General features: G+C 39.6%; 1 protein-coding gene and 1 long non-coding RNA gene across 11 annotated transcripts in view; one reads left to right on the top strand and one right to left on the bottom strand.

Moving 5' to 3' along the window:
• The window catches only part of SYNRG (synergin gamma), an 82,258-nt gene that overhangs the window by 15,504 nt on the left and 51,323 nt on the right, over positions 1–15,431 (bottom strand). For 6 of the 9 annotated variants that reach the window (XM_055327185.1, XM_055327177.1, XM_055327157.1 and 3 more), the window contains 4 exons: positions 5,273–5,866; positions 3,941–4,104; positions 3,091–3,144; positions 2,471–2,567 (listed from right to left, as the gene is read on the bottom strand). In XM_055327185.1, coding sequence (XP_055183160.1) covers positions 2,471–2,567; positions 3,091–3,144; positions 3,941–4,104; positions 5,273–5,866 — 909 coding nt within the window. The remainder of the gene's footprint in view (positions 1–2,470; positions 2,568–3,090; positions 3,145–3,940; positions 4,105–5,272; positions 5,867–15,431) is intronic. The other 3 variants (XM_055327192.1, XM_055327210.1, XM_055327199.1) reach the window with 2 other exon arrangements.
• On the top strand, positions 5,431–15,428 carry LOC129510920 (uncharacterized). Of its 2 annotated transcripts, none has more exons than XR_008664719.1 (4): positions 5,431–5,494; positions 5,700–5,799; positions 7,944–8,034; positions 15,013–15,428. It is a non-coding gene; the product is annotated as an uncharacterized LOC129510920 (long non-coding RNA). The 2 variants fall into 2 exon arrangements; XR_008664720.1 differs by lacking the exon at positions 15,013–15,428 and adding an exon at positions 9,424–11,949.

The following is a 15,431-nucleotide window of genomic DNA, read 5'->3' on the forward strand; positions in this document are numbered from 1 at the left end:
GGTGAGAGAGTAGAGTGAGGGACGGAAATGCAGAGAGAGATGGGCAGCATAGGGCAGGACTATTGTTTGCTGGCATCTTAGCTGGAAACATGGACTGTGTCTGCACAAACTAAACATTACTCCTTGGGACCCATCTACACAGTGCTGCAATATAGCTTACTGATAAGAGCACAGACCACAGCTATACTACCTGGGTTCAAATCTCAGCTCTGCCACTTACTAGCTGTGTAACCCTGGACATAACTTCTCTGGACCTCTCACTTTCTTTATCTGTGAAATGGGGGTAATAAAGGCACCTTGCCAAAGAGGATTAAATGGGTTAAGACTGTAAAAGGCTTAGAACAGTGCCCATAGAACAAAAGACACCATGTAAATATTAACTAATTTTTTTCCTGGCTTTTAAAATTTTTTATTATGTTTTAAAGATTTATTTATTCATGAGAGACACAAAGAGAGAGAGAAAGAGACAGAGACACAGACAGAAGGAGAAGCAGGCTCCATGCAGGAAGTCTGATGTGGGACTCGATCCTGGGACCCCAGGATTAAGCCCCCGGCCGAAGGCAGGCACCAAACCACTGAGCCACCCAGGGATCTCCGTCCTGGCTTCTTTTTAAATCCATCTGTTTAAGTTTGGGAAATCCCATCAAACTGGGTGAAAATGGGAACATCAAAAGCCTAAAAGAATCTGAATGTCAATATCATCACAAAGTAAGAAGTATCTCAGTTTTCTAATGCACAACGATTTACAAACTCTGTGGCTTCATGCATCTTTTATATATACTTAACAGAACACAGGATGGTTCTTCTGTGGTTTCTGAATTGTGGCTGAATTCTTCAAGCCAGGATGAGAGGTGCCAAGTATCTTCACTTTCTTTTTTTTTTTCAAGATTTTATTTATTTATTCATGAGAAGCACACACACACACACACACACACACACAGAGGCAGAGACATAGGCAGAGGGAGAAGAAGGCTCCATTCAGGAAGCCCAATGTAGGACTCGATCCTGGGTCTCCAGGACCATGCCCTGGGTCGGAGGTGGCGCTAAACTGCTGAGCCACCCGGGCTGCCCAGTATCTTCACTTTCTAAGGACAGCCACCAGACACATCCCCAACCTTCCCCTGAGCCTCTAGAGGAGAAGACTGGAGGAATTCCAGGGGTCTTCAGCATGGGACATCACCAGCTGGGGAACAACACCAGGCTTTTCCTCTTCTGTCCTCAGAGGGAGGCCAGGAATTACTGTCTACCCTGAGCCAAGTGAGGGGGCTCTAAGACAGTCTTTCAAATATAGGAAGAAATCTAGAGAAAGACAGACAGGCGCCCTCCTAGCTGGTCTGTTTGAGCAGTAGGACTGTGCCTGTCTGAGCAGGAGAGAGGAGCTAGAGAGGTGACAGAAATGAAGGAGAGACCGCATTCCTTCACTATCCACTCATCAGGTGAATGTCTGAGTGACTTTCATGTGCCAGGCACTAGTCTGGGTGGTAGAGACATAGCGGGGAACAAAAAAGACCAAATCACTCCCTTCTTGGAGGTTCATTCCAGGGGAGGGAAGCAGATCATAAGCAAGAATAGGTAAAATATACAAGCTATTGAAGGTGACAGAGCAAAGGATAGCTCAAGCAGGGAAAGGGAGAGGGAGTGCCCTGGTGGGGTGAGGGGACACAGTTTTGGGAAAAGGAGGCCAAGGAAGATCTCGCTCAGCAAATGACACCTGAGCAGAGATCTGAAGATGATTAGGGCCCAGTGCATGGGGCTCTGGCCACGGGCCACGTGTAAACTTCCGGAGGAGAGGAGCACTGGATTGTATGGAGACTGGGACGTTTAACAGCTGAAGATGGTCAGGAAGGTAAGGAATTTGTGATGTGATTAAGCGGTAAAGACGAAGAATCGACAGAGCACGAACAAGGTAAGGCATTAACTGGAGACCCAAGAATTTCGCTGAGATCAAGAGTCAGATGTGTAAACGACTGAGCCACCCTGATGCCCCCACCAGGATTTCATTTTTTTAAAATATTTTATTTATTTATTCATGAGACACAGAGAGAGAGGCAGAGACATAAGCAGAGGGAGAAGAAGGCTCCCTGGGGGAGCCCAATGCAGGACTCCATCCCAGGACTCTGGGATCACGACCTGAGCGGAATGTAGACTCTCAACCACTGAGCAACCCAGGTGCCCCACAAGGATTTTATTCTAATGCCGCATCTAGTTCAGGTTCTTTGATAGACTAGTAACACAGACACAATTTTACATTGTTGCTAGTATGCATAGAAGGATGGAGAAACTCCACCACAGATACCTTAGGTCAAACAGCTGTTTCTGTCTGTGACTTAGGCATCTTACCTATAAATGCAGATGCTACTTAGTGAAGTCATACATAGCTTGAAAGATCTAGATTAAAATACTTAACATAAGGGAAAACTAAAAATACTATGAAGCGTCACGATTTTGAATAAAACACCAAAGAACATACCCAGTAAATATTCCATGCCTTGAGCTGACTGAATTACTTCTGTGCACACAGAACTACTACTGATTCCGTTTAACGTATCATTTGCCTTCTTAATGACCTAAGAGAAATGAAATCAAATCATCTTATACAATCGAGAAAAGTCCTTGCAAATCAATTTCTTTTTTTTCTTTTTGCAAATCAATTTCCTACTTGTAGAAAACCCAAGGGAGAAGCCAGGGGGTGTGAAAGAGCGTGACAGACTGATATACATAGACGACTGTGCTGACATGAATCTGTGAACTTAATTTTAACTTTGAAGAAACAATCTTCCACTTCTTTGGATAAGATAGAGGTTCTTTAGTTTAAATGTTATTTTAATTTAGGTAACGTTAATGATATCATCTTGTTATTTTTTCAACACAGTGACAAGTGAGGGCACAAGTGACCAATGAGCTAGTGTTTGCTTTCATAAATGTGAAAGAAGCCTCCCTTAAGATGTAGGACTTTCCATAGAGCTTCCCTTTGCATGAGGCCATCGAGGGAGGGCTCTCCTCAGTCCCTTCGAATGAACCAAAAAGAAGGCAAAATGGCACAAGACAGCACTTACATACATGTGAGCACCACAAAAGTAACATACTTACATCTAGAGCACTCCCCAGGCACCTCTGCCATTCATATGCATATCTCTCATTCTCCTGTGAAATTTATAACAAGAACTGGGTTGAACAAGGAAGGCTGGAATCCTCAATGATTTCTGGCAATTTAAAGAGCATTGGAAGACGTTCCTTTTTATTCAAACCACTCTACTTCAATCGTGGGTTATCTTTTGAAACCACTAATGACTACTGAAAATTACTAATATGTGTAACTTGTGAGTACAGGGTTTGTGAATCTGAGGGGGAAATGTTTGGAAGCAGCTTCCCTTTGTAAATGTTGCCTTGTTTGTTCTAGTAATAGTGTAAACTTCTTCAAAGGAACTCACCACGCAGATGTTTGGTTTAAGAGCTAACACTAAGCCACCGGCTTCCCCCTTCCCACCACCAGGACACTGCCTGCTTATGAATGACAAGGAGGGGCAAGGAGAAGCATTCAGGCACTGGCTGTAGGGAGCATGGGACTAAGATGCAGCAAATAAAGATCCAGAACACACTCCCCACCCAGAACCCTATTTTGATGTTTTAACACTCGCTAAGTCTAAAGCTATAAAGTCTAAGTGCTCTATGAAAAATTCCTTCAAACACTTCCCTTCTTGTGAGGTCTCATGAATACTTTCAATTTTAGGGTCACTGACAACTTTCAGCAGATGTCCCATCTGAGAAGTGTTTTCATCCAGGGCTAATGTTGCCATTCTCTCCTTTTAATTAAATATTTTATGTTTGGTTCCTTGTGACTTTCTGCTCTCGCTTCCCCATAAGCATTTTTTTCTGGAGGCTCTCAGTGCCCTGTTCATCTTTTACCAACCCCTGCCCTGTAATAAACTTGCTTACTCACCTCCACCTCTCCAGTCAGATCTTTGTACTTGTCACGAATGACAGGCAGAGCTGGCTTCTCACTCAGAGTGTTGGACCGGTCTCTGAAAGGCTGCTCCAAAGCCGGGGAAGGAGAAGAACGGCTTATTTCTTTATCACCAAGGCTCAAACTCCTTTTGTGTGATCCTAGAGAAGTGGATGGCACGGTCAAAGTTCTCATTACTCAGCTTAATTCAAGCCGAGGCTTTTCTTTGCTAACATGACCCTCTTCTTTAGATGCTTACATCATGTCACAAAGCATTCAGAAAGACACAATCCTTGTTCATTCTTCTTTGGCAAGCTATCCAGGCATATCTCAGAGATAGTGTGTTTTGGCTCCAGACCACATCAATAAAGTGAGTATTGCAAAAAAGTGAGCCAGATGAATTTTTTTGGTTTCCCAGTGCACGTAACAGTTATGTTTACCCTACCCTGTAGTCTATGAAGTGTGCGGTAAATAGCATTGTAAATATCAGTGCGTAAGAGCTGTGCTGTTTTTCCAGTCATTAGTCATGGATTTGCACTGAGCTCCCACATACCCTCCATCCAACAGAAATCAATAATGCCTTCTGTCAGGATGGGGCTTAAAGCAAAAGGGGCAAACTCAAATGCTTTTGGAGAGCAGGCAGGTCAAGGAAGTGACTGAAGTAGGTCAGCCTTAGACAAGAAGTGTGGGAATGGGAAAGCACGTCCCATCTGTTGGAGGGGGCAGTGTTACTCAGCTCCAAGTTAACTGGCAAAAGGGAGAGATATAGGCCTAGGATTGCCAGATATTACAACTTTTCAAGAAAAGCTAGAAATCCAGATTGTGAAATCTCATGATTCTTATCTACTGGCAACTGTTCCACACATAAAAAACCTTTTGTATGGATCAGTCAAAACAAGTCTGCAGATTGGATCCAGATCCACAGCAACCACGCTGTAGCCTCTGCATTAAAAAATACAGTCCACAGCCAGGTATAAGAGCAGAGGTAACTTGCCCACAAATGGTTCAAATCCATTTCTCTGGCTCTTTTAACATAGTACCCCTCTAGCCAACAAGCTAATGAATAACAGACTGTGCACTATGCTTGTTTTCAGCCTCGAAAGCAAATATCTGAGGGATACGCTTGACTTTACTTCAGTTGCAAACCTTTTTTATAGCTATCTATAATAGACCCTGACTTCAGAGGCTGCAAAATCTATTTCTCACTAAACCAGAGACCAACTTTGTTTTTGTTTTGTTTTTTTGACTTTTTATTCATACAAAAAAACCTCTAACACCTCAGTGGAAGAGACCACCAGAGTACAATAATCTACACTGCAAGCTACTCACCTTGAACAGAAAGGTCAAAGGTCTCCAGCTCACTTTTGATCATTTCTTCACTAGATTTCATTTTGCTCTGTGAATTGGCCACCAAAAAGTCAAATTTGCTGATTTTGGGTTTTTCACTTTGAAACTCTCCAAAGTCATCCAAACACTCTTTGGGAGTGTCGTGAGAAGTGCTGCTGGAAGCTGGGCTCAGACACGTGGCCTCTTGGCTCTGTTCGGCTGAAGGTAAGTCCTGTCTTGTGAAATCTTTATAGTCCCCGCTTTCATATTCCTTTTGCTCACTGGTCTGAGGAATCACATCTTTAAAATTGGCAAAAGCTGGGAAGGTGGTCTCTGGAAGAGCATCTTCATTTGTGAAGGTTGTTACTTTGGGGAGAGAGGTCATGGTGAGGTTTTCAGAACTGCCAAATGAAGTCTCTTTCTTTGGAAGAACTGAGGCAGCTGAGGAGGATCCGCTTCCTGCTGAGAGGACAAATGGAGAGAGTTTTCTGCCCTGAGATGCATCATCCCTGTCTGACCAGTCATAGCTCGTAAGTGTGCTCACTGCAAAATTGCTACTGTAGGTTCCAAAAGCAGCATATTTTAAGTCCTCTATATCTGAAAGGGAAATAAGACCCCACAATTAGAGGCAAGCTCATGATTTAGGCAAAATGCCCTAAACTCTGCAGAAGCAAAATGTCTAGCATATTTGATTAGTTTTATGCTATGTTGGAATTAACTAAATTTAGAGCTTGTACTAAAATTAAAGGAATTGGGCTGTAAAATCTGATCTTTAAAAACTCACATTAGCTTTGCATTGGAATTTACATTTAGTTACAAAGAGCCATTTTATTTGCATGTAAAGATTACTATAAAAAGACAGGACTGTTATCTACCAGTGTATGACATGAGTAGGATCATTTAATAAACTGTTCACTTCTGAACTTTAGAATGTATTTAACAATATCCCTACCTAAAACTGGACCCTTTCATCTTGACTTGGTTGGAAAATGTTCCTTTAACACATGGATGTATGAAATACACGTGACAAACTAATTAAAAACTGACAATTTCCCCAAAGTAAAGTGAAAATAATATTACCTAACATTTAACCAATTCTTACTTAGCAGTCTCTGTCTCAGGCAAGGTCAAATATAAGATTTTAATTAAGTAATTACTTACCTAGTTGTTATTTTGGTCAATATGGAGGTCACACTGCTGTGATGGAGTATGAGGAAAGAAAAATCAATCTAATCTATGCTAGTCTCTAAAAAATAGAATCAAAGGTCTGGGTGCTGGTGGGCTCCTGTTTCTCCTTCAAGTACATATCAGCCCCTCATTTAAAAAAAAAAGAAAGGAAGAAAGAAAGAAAGAAATGCTGAGGCAGAACACTCATTTTACAAAGCGTTAATATGTTTAAAAAAAAATTAAGAGGCAGCATAGAACAGTAGAGAAAACACAGGAGTTTTTTTGTTTTGTTTTTTTTAAGTAGGGCTACGCATGGAGCCAACCCGGGGCTTAAACTCATGACCCGGAGATAGGGACCTCAGCTGAGATCAAGAGTCGGGACGTTTAGCCAATCGAGGCCCGCAGGAGCCCCAAAAGTGTAGGTTTTTTATTTAGACAAATCACAGTTCAACTCCTAATGGTGCCACCTGCTGCTTGTGTGACACTACGCAAGTTATTTAACGTGTCTTAACCAGAGTTTGCTTCTCTGTAAATTGAGAAGACCAGGGCCTTGGAAGGGCTGTGCTGTGATGCTGAACCGGGACCACACATAAAGGGCCAGCTCAGTCCTGAGTGAGCAATAGGTAAGAGCACTACTTGCACAGCATAGTTGCCGCTGGCCTCCATCTGACAGTTGCTGCTGTAGGGCCTAAAATGGAATCATTTCAGAGTAAAAATGGACTATCAACTCATCATCTTAATGGTCTTACTAGGGGAAGTTTTTTGCCATTTTCAAAAAATGAAACCAGCCAGGCTGAAAGTTGTCCACTCCAGTGTGCTGTCCACCCAGTCTGGCTGCTGGGTCGTTTCCCCCAGTCACTGAGCAGGAGGCCAGAGGGCTGGGGGCAAGACTCCCGCTCTCAGACAACCACAGACACGGCTCATGAGGCAAGTGCTCAAAAGCCTCAAAAGTTCTGTGACCCAGGCATTCCTGACTAAGGCAGCAGGTGAACCACACTAGGTCATTTTTGTCTTTCTTCTGCTAAGCAGTAAGTGATTCCTGACATTTCCATAGCTCTTCCAAGAGTATGCTCCAAACCTCTCTTTCTCTTTAAACAGAATTAGGAAAAGAGTACTCAATAATAAAAGTGGAAAACTGGATTACACAAAAGCAGATCACTTGCACAGAATTGTATATTTTAAACCTCTGTGGTGTAAATGGTACCCTTCAAATCTGGCTTATTAAATATGAGGGGAAAAAAAGGTTCAGGTGAGAAATGTACACTTTAGAATGAATAAAACAAGGCTCCAGGCAAAATGCTTTCTTGGTCTCTGGCTGCAGTGTTTTGTCTATCCCCTCACTTTGCCCCAATATCTGAAGAGATCAGCAGGTGCCCTGACTCAAACGAGGTGAACTGCAATCAGGAGGCAGATGCAGTTAAACGTGAGAGTCGTCTTCAAGGGGTGCATTCAGAAAAACGTCTCACAATCCGGGTATTTTTTTTAATCCGGGTATTTTTATTATTAGGCCGTACCAGAAAGCTTTTTGAGGAAGCTGTATTATGAACTGCTCCAAGAATCTCATCTAACGGAGGTAGCAATTTTCTTGAAGATCAAAGGTAATTTTAATGAAAAGTTAAGCTCTAGTTCAAAAACCAAAACCCAGTTGCTATGGTAATAAAATTACCCATTTGTGCAATTATGCAATAAGAAAATAACAAGGGTTTAAAAAAAAAACAACAGAAATGATTATAATATTATCAGGTAAAATGCATTATAAAAACAAGGTATTATTACCTTAGCTGAAGAGCTTTTAAATATTTTTATAATTTTACAATACTACAGATCTTCATCAAGTTTAACTTTTATTAAAAATGAGAGATGTATAACATTTTGCCTTTTGAGCAACTCTTAGAAATGACCAGCTGAAAGGTTAAAAAAATTATATATTAAAAAAAAGGAGAGTAAATATACAAAATAGACCAAAATCTAGCCTATGTTGATTTAAAATTTTTCACTTTTGCTTATTCATTGGCCACTAGAGTGTAAAAATAATGTACTGAAGTGCAATTCATTTGAACACATAGGGAAATACTAAGCTGAATTACATAAGGAATATGAGAACACTGTCTTCCTAAATCTTAGCATTTATAAATAATATAAAAACTGAGTAGTATTCCTGGAATGGTGAATATTAGTAAATCATTTTTTTATTTTTTTAATTTTTTTTAAAAATTTATTTATGATAGTCACAGAGAGAGAGAGAGAGAGAGAGAGAGAGAGAGACAGAGACACAGGCAGAGGGAGAAGCTCCATGCACCGGGAGCCCGACGTGGGATTCAATCCCGGGTCTCCAGGATCGTGCCCTGGGCCAAAGGCAGGCGCCAAACCGCTGCGCCACCCAGGGATCCCCTAGTAAATCATTTTTAAGAGAAATGTGGTAAATCAGTTCACTGAGGGTAGGTTAAACTAAGAAAATTTCTCATTGCCCATGTTAACAATTTTACATTTTCTAAGCAAACTACATGTATTATTGTATGATGGTTTTCAAAATATTAAAGATGCTATAAGACCTACAACATAAGTGATGGAAGCCCTGTCTGGTAAAATGATGTGGAATAACCCATATTTTGTAATCACTGAAGTTTCTATAGATGGGTTTTCCATTTGATATTTGAATTCTGAAAATTGCGAGAGAGAAACAGGAAAAAGAAAACAGAGATGGATGCAATAAAATGAAAAAAGAATCACTACTGTATTTCCAGTTCTGGTGAGCTCTGAGGCTGTGCTAGGTTGAACAGCAATTGCACACAAATAGGCCAAATTGTGTGCTGTAATATAGGTATTTGTTGGCAACCAGGAATGTCCTATTACAAAGGCCAAAGGAATCAACAAGGCCAGCTCCTTTCCATCATGGATCTCAAATCAAGACATGGATTTCTTGCTTATGCTGGCAAGTAACCCTAGCAGTCTCTTCCATAACGTCTATCCAAATCCCTTCTGAACAGATGTTGAAGACAAAAACAAGGTTATTTCTTGGAACAAAGAATGTGAGCTGCCACTACAAGATGTAAAGGTCATACTGATTTCCATGGAAGTTTTCTAAAGCAGTAAGCATATGCCCAGGTGATTAAATTCCTGGCTTCTGAGAAGGGGGTTTAGAAAAAGAAGAAAGGATACATGTGCAAAGTCCACTAGTCTCCAGTGTTTTAAAAAGCAATAAAAATGTTCATTGGACTAAGGAAGAAATACCTTTTAATTTCCAATACTAGTTTAATCATGGTTTACCAAGGCAAACCATGAGATATTTACACATCTCAACTTCTTTCCACCCCTGGCCCTATTTCTACCTTCACATGCTCTGTTAACTATAAAATCTGGGCTGTGTCCTATAAGTCTCAAACACTCTGAAAGTTGTTCAAGAGAAGAGGAATGAAAGTGACCACAGTGTACATTATGACAGGCTACAAAATGCTGCAGTATAATTGCCTTGTAGTGTCCTCTAATCTGCATAGAAACCTCCCATTCTTCCTTTGTACTGACTCACATAAATCTATGGTTTAAATGATACCCACACTATCTGTAAGCACCTGCAGGTTTCTGTGCCAGTGCTCTAAAGTTCAATAGAGAAAAGCAGCTATTTTGTGGGTATTTTAAATCAGAGGGGGCTGGAAGGTCAAAGAAGGTGTCAGGATATACAGTTGACTCTTGAATGACATGGTTTGAACCACACAGGTCCACTTACACATGGATTTAAAAATAAATACAGTTTAGTACTATAAATTTTCTCTTCCTTGTGACATATAACATACAAAATATGTGTTAACTTTATATTATCAGTAAGGCTTCTGGTCAACTGTAGGCTACTAGTCAAAAATTGTATGGGGATTTTGGATGGCACTGTGGGGGTCAGTGTTCCCAACCCCCATCTTGTCCAAAGGTCAACCATACAGTGGGACTGGTCATGGTTATCATGAGAAATCTCATTACAAAAACCCATCAAATGAGCACAGAAGATGGCAATGTGGGGCCTTTTGGCCACGCAAGGGAGAGGGCAGCACTCAGAAGACCCTTCTATGCACATGAACTTATCGTGCTCTCAAAGCCATTGGGCCAACATTTTCCAAAACAACGTATCAAAAGAATTCAACTGATTGGAAAAACAAAGCTAGGAGCAGCTCTTTAAAAAGAAAATAATTTGATTCAAGTTATTCTAGGATTTAGCCCAGCTTTGATATGCCAGTGTCCCCTTCATGTTCGTTTGCTACTTTGAAAAGATCAGCAGAGATTTTAACATGAACAACAGAGTAACTGTAAAACATGAATACAGTTGTATAATTTCTCAGGCACTGATGTTTGATGTCAAGCACTAACTGTATTGCTTTACTTGGCACTGGAGTACACAGAATAGTACTTTTTTGTTTGTTGGAATCTATAGCTTAGAGTTCTTCAAGTCTTTATTTCAAGTTTATATTATTATTAAAACGTCACCCCTAAAAAGCAATGTTACTCTGGAAATAGTAACTGCTCAGTTTATGAACGGGATTATGTTTTATGCACAGTTATATTCAGCCATTTTCTGCAGCCTGCTCAGGTAAGCGCAGAAAGGACAAAATAAAGCAGTCCCAGATGGACCAATCTAGCATTAGATAATTCCAAAGCCACAAGACTAGTTTTATATATGGCACCAAAAAATCCTAAATAAAGGACAGTTGGTATCATCACTAGCTGGAGGCTATACCAAGATCTCTTTCTTCCAAATTAGTTAGCAGCACACACTGTAATTAAGACTTAATATATTTATACAAGGTTTCTGAAACCAAGTATTATCCAACTTTCTAAAGCATTAATTTCTGGAAAAAACAGTAGTTTGAATGGCAGACTCAGCTTTGCTTTCAGTTAATCTAAACCTCAACATGTAACTTTTTTCTTTCTCAAATGGCCTATTTCAAATACTGTAAGCGATCTCTATGGACTCCTATTCAAAACCCTCATCTTTAATTGTTTAATTTCCTTTCTGCCTCAGATTTTTAAAAAAGAACAAAGAACTAAAATCTCACAAAATAAGAAAAAAAAACGTAAACCATGGAAACAATCCTTTTTCCCAAGGATTTTATACGCCTTGGGTTTATGATCTAAAAAACATTATCATTCATTCCCAAGGTTTTTTGCTTTAACATACTCTAAAATGGAAAAAAATACTTTCCAAACTTGGCATTCTCTTACTGCTAACTTTTGTGTGTCTTTCTAGAATTTTCTTCAAAATGAACATAATTTAAAGCTTACTTTGAGGTCATCCCCTAAAATTGTTTAAGAACTTGGTTTATGATGGAATATTACTCAGCCATTAGAAACGACAAATACCCACTGTTTGCTTCGATGTGGATGGAACTGGAGGGTATTATGCTGAGTCAATCGGAGAAGGACAAACATTATATGGTCTCATTCATTTGGGGAATATAAAAAATAGTGAAAAGGAATAAAGGGGAAAGGAGAAAAAATGAGGGGGAAATATCAGAAGGGGAGACAGAACATGAGAGACTCCTAACTCTAGAGGTGGTGGCAGGGGAGGTGGGCGGGGGGTGGGGGTGACTGGGTGAAGGGCACTGAGGGGGGCACTTGATGGGATGAGCACTGGGTGTTATTCTATATGTTGGCAAATTGAACACCAATAAAAAATAAATTTATGAAAAAAAAAAGAACTTGGTTTATGGACTATGAATAAAAAAAGACTCAGGGTGGCTTCCTGATACATTCTGAAGTTAAGAAAGATAATGTGCTCTACAATTAGAGGATGAGTGCCCATTTCAGACTCACACTGAATTCAGTCCTGACGACTTCCTGGTAGTAACACCTGAACACTTTCCAATACAGAGATTGGCAAGTTAAATTCAGTTTGCATGTACTGTGTTCAGAAGTCCATTTCTATATCATTTCATGATTTAAGTTAAATTTACAGATATCTAGTTATTCACAGATATATCATATCCCCTCATCCCCAACACTCAACTCTTAGATCTGTTCCCTGAGCTGCTTCCTCTCTTCACACTGTAACTCCTAGTGCAGATAGGCTCTGTGATGTTTACTAAGCAATAACATATATTCCTATTTTCTACTACAAGAAAGGAGTAAATATCCCCTATTACATAGCATAGGGTTAAAGTTACGTTTTAATCCAGTGCAATGTTAAAAATTTCTATCAGTGGAATTATAAGGGGAAAAGGCTAAACCAATATTTTCTTAGGAGAAAGGTATTTGGAAAACAAACAAACAAACAAACAAAAGGGAAAGACCCTCTAATCACAAGAGGTACTATTATTGCTTTACACTTGATATGGACCAGGTATTGCTCTGGTCTAACCCTGAAAAAGTACAAATTACACACATCCCCACACTTTCAAAATATGCCAAAGAATTATTTATTAACATAGGACTTACAGATCACAAAAGAGAGTGGTACAGAAGAGCTGGAAAAGAAGTCATCAGAATAAGCATGCAGATCAGTATTTGCAGAGGAATATACCAAAGCAAGTTCGAAAAGGCACATTCACACAGAAAATGTCTAAATTGAAAAAAAGACATCTGAAAAGCAGCCAAAAAAAATACTAATAATAAGGCGCTGATTAAAATACAATGATTTTCAATGTCAAAGAAGAGCTACTTTACAGGTAGGTAGGTAGCTAGCTATAGAAGTCCTGCTAAACCCTTTGAGAATGTCACAATGAGGGTAAGCTCTTGCTGCCAACAAAACCAGATGATTGTAATGATTGCACATCAAGATGCTTTCGTGCCAGAAAGATTAAATTTAGTGGTGGGGACAAAAGCAGCCTAGTTGAAATTATATGCAGCAAGGGCTCAAAGGGTTAAATGTAATAATATGCAGAAAAATCAGGCAATGTTATTAGTATTATCTACCTTCCATACAAAGAATTATAGCGAGAGTTAAAAGAGACAGTATCCCCTTCAGAGTTAAGTTAGGGTTTCTAAACAAGATTAAGGTCCAGAGATAGCAATATACCAGGTTTTATTCTCTTTTCATCAGCCCATTTTTTATTTCTCCAACAAGAAGTACCTTTAACCCTCAAACTAAGAGAGCAAGAGATACTGTAGTCAACATAAGGTTAAAGTTAAAACCAACTGCACTGAAGAAGTCCCTGCCATTTACCTTCTACAGTTCATGTATGCAGCAGTTTTGCTCAACAACAATATAACTCATTGGTCAGACATCAACCCCTTTTAACAACCGCTCTAAAGGGATACTGCTCCTTTCCGACAGGAGGTTTACAGATCAAAAAGATGAAACAATCTGCTTTTTAAGAATATCCTCAAACTGAAGAGATTTGGCTTGAACATTACAGGTTCAAAGCTGGGAGTGTTCATAAAACATACATAAAAGAACATGAGCACAGAAGATTATTTTAACAGGTCAGTCAGAACAAGCTCAGTCAAAAAACCTCCCCTCCCCAAATAAAATGAAAAAATTTAAAAAGAAGGAAAAAGAAAAAGACATCCCAAATCTGATTTTAGACTCATCTCAGAAAGGCATCTAGCTTGGCACTATGAAAGAATATAGATTCACTTTCAGAAAAATAGCTTCTAATTAATAACTTCAGAGTCCAAAAGGCTAGTATACATGTCATGAGATTTTCAAATAAAAATCAAATATTTTCCAAAAAACAGAGCACTTTGCAACTGACCACTATGGCTCAAGTAGCTCATACAAAAAAAGAGAAACAAAATCACTCTATCGAACAAACAGCAGCAAAAAAATAGGAAAACACATGAGGAAAAATACAAAAAATGAAGTAGACAGTCGGGCACAAGAAGCTCTGTAGTCAGTCCACTGCCCTTGGACAATGCCTTAGCAAGCCACTGTGTGAAACACGTACTGTCTCTGAAAACCTGCTCCCAATTCAGCATGCTGTTTAAAGATACCTGCAACACTTCAGGAGCCAAAGGATGGATGCAATTTTGTTTTCTGACTTAGCAGTTTGATATACGCAAAATCTGTAATACTTGGACATTTCTGCCGGAATCTGTAAACTTGAAGTGTCTCGTGTATCCCTCTCTGGTTAAAAAACAACAAACCCTTCATACGCATATTTTCTAGAATAATACAGTAATACTGAGATAGTTCTCATTATTAAAGGCCACAAAATGGGTTTATCTTTCTATATAACATACCAAATAAAAGAACAAAATAAAAACGAGGACACTTGGGAATCTAGTTTTCAGGACAGGAAGCTGAACTAGAGCTAGAGAATAAACTGTTTACAAGTCAATCCACACAGAATTTAGAGAGGGCTCCCTTGTAAGATGTTTTCAAATACTTTATGAGAAAGTTAGTAGTTATCCTATCCTACCATCTACAGATTTGTTACAATTTAATACTTCCAGTGATAGAGTTCACGTCGAAAACCGTACCTGAATTCCACTAACAACTCATGCCCTTCTCCTTGCCAGACTCTGGCACACAGGACATCCACATACAAGTTTTCTCTCTCCTCTCTTGTGGGAACGTGGCAAACTGCAGTACAACTGGCTAGACATTTTTACTTTCTTGGCCTAACAAGAATCTGTTTTTGTTAACCAAACAGGATACTATATTCGCAGCTGCCAAACAGACCCAAGAGAAGAGAAAAGGAGAGGGAAACACTGACCTCACTCAGAGAAATAGAGGAACATTACTGACACTGCAAAAGTCTTTATGAAATTCCTGGTGATGTAGCATTCATTCAGCAGTGGATTTTTATGTGCCTTGAACACCAAGTTGGCGTTTGGCTTCAAAAATAAAAATATTTTAGGAATCCGATCTACGTTCCATAGCATTCACGGGATCCATATATCCAAGTATCCATAGAATCATATTTAACACTGCTTTAATGGGATTGGCAATGAAGAGGTTATTAGAAATTCATAAAGGTTAAGAGCCAGAGCCTTCTCTACTGAAAATCAACACCCACCAAATCATCTTTGAAATCTACATCACCATCACCAGAGTAATCTCACCAATTCC

Source organism: Nyctereutes procyonoides, unplaced genomic scaffold (assembly GCF_905146905.1).
Source record: "Nyctereutes procyonoides isolate TBG_1078 unplaced genomic scaffold, NYPRO_anot_genome, whole genome shotgun sequence".
NCBI lineage: Eukaryota > Metazoa > Chordata > Mammalia > Carnivora > Canidae > Nyctereutes > Nyctereutes procyonoides.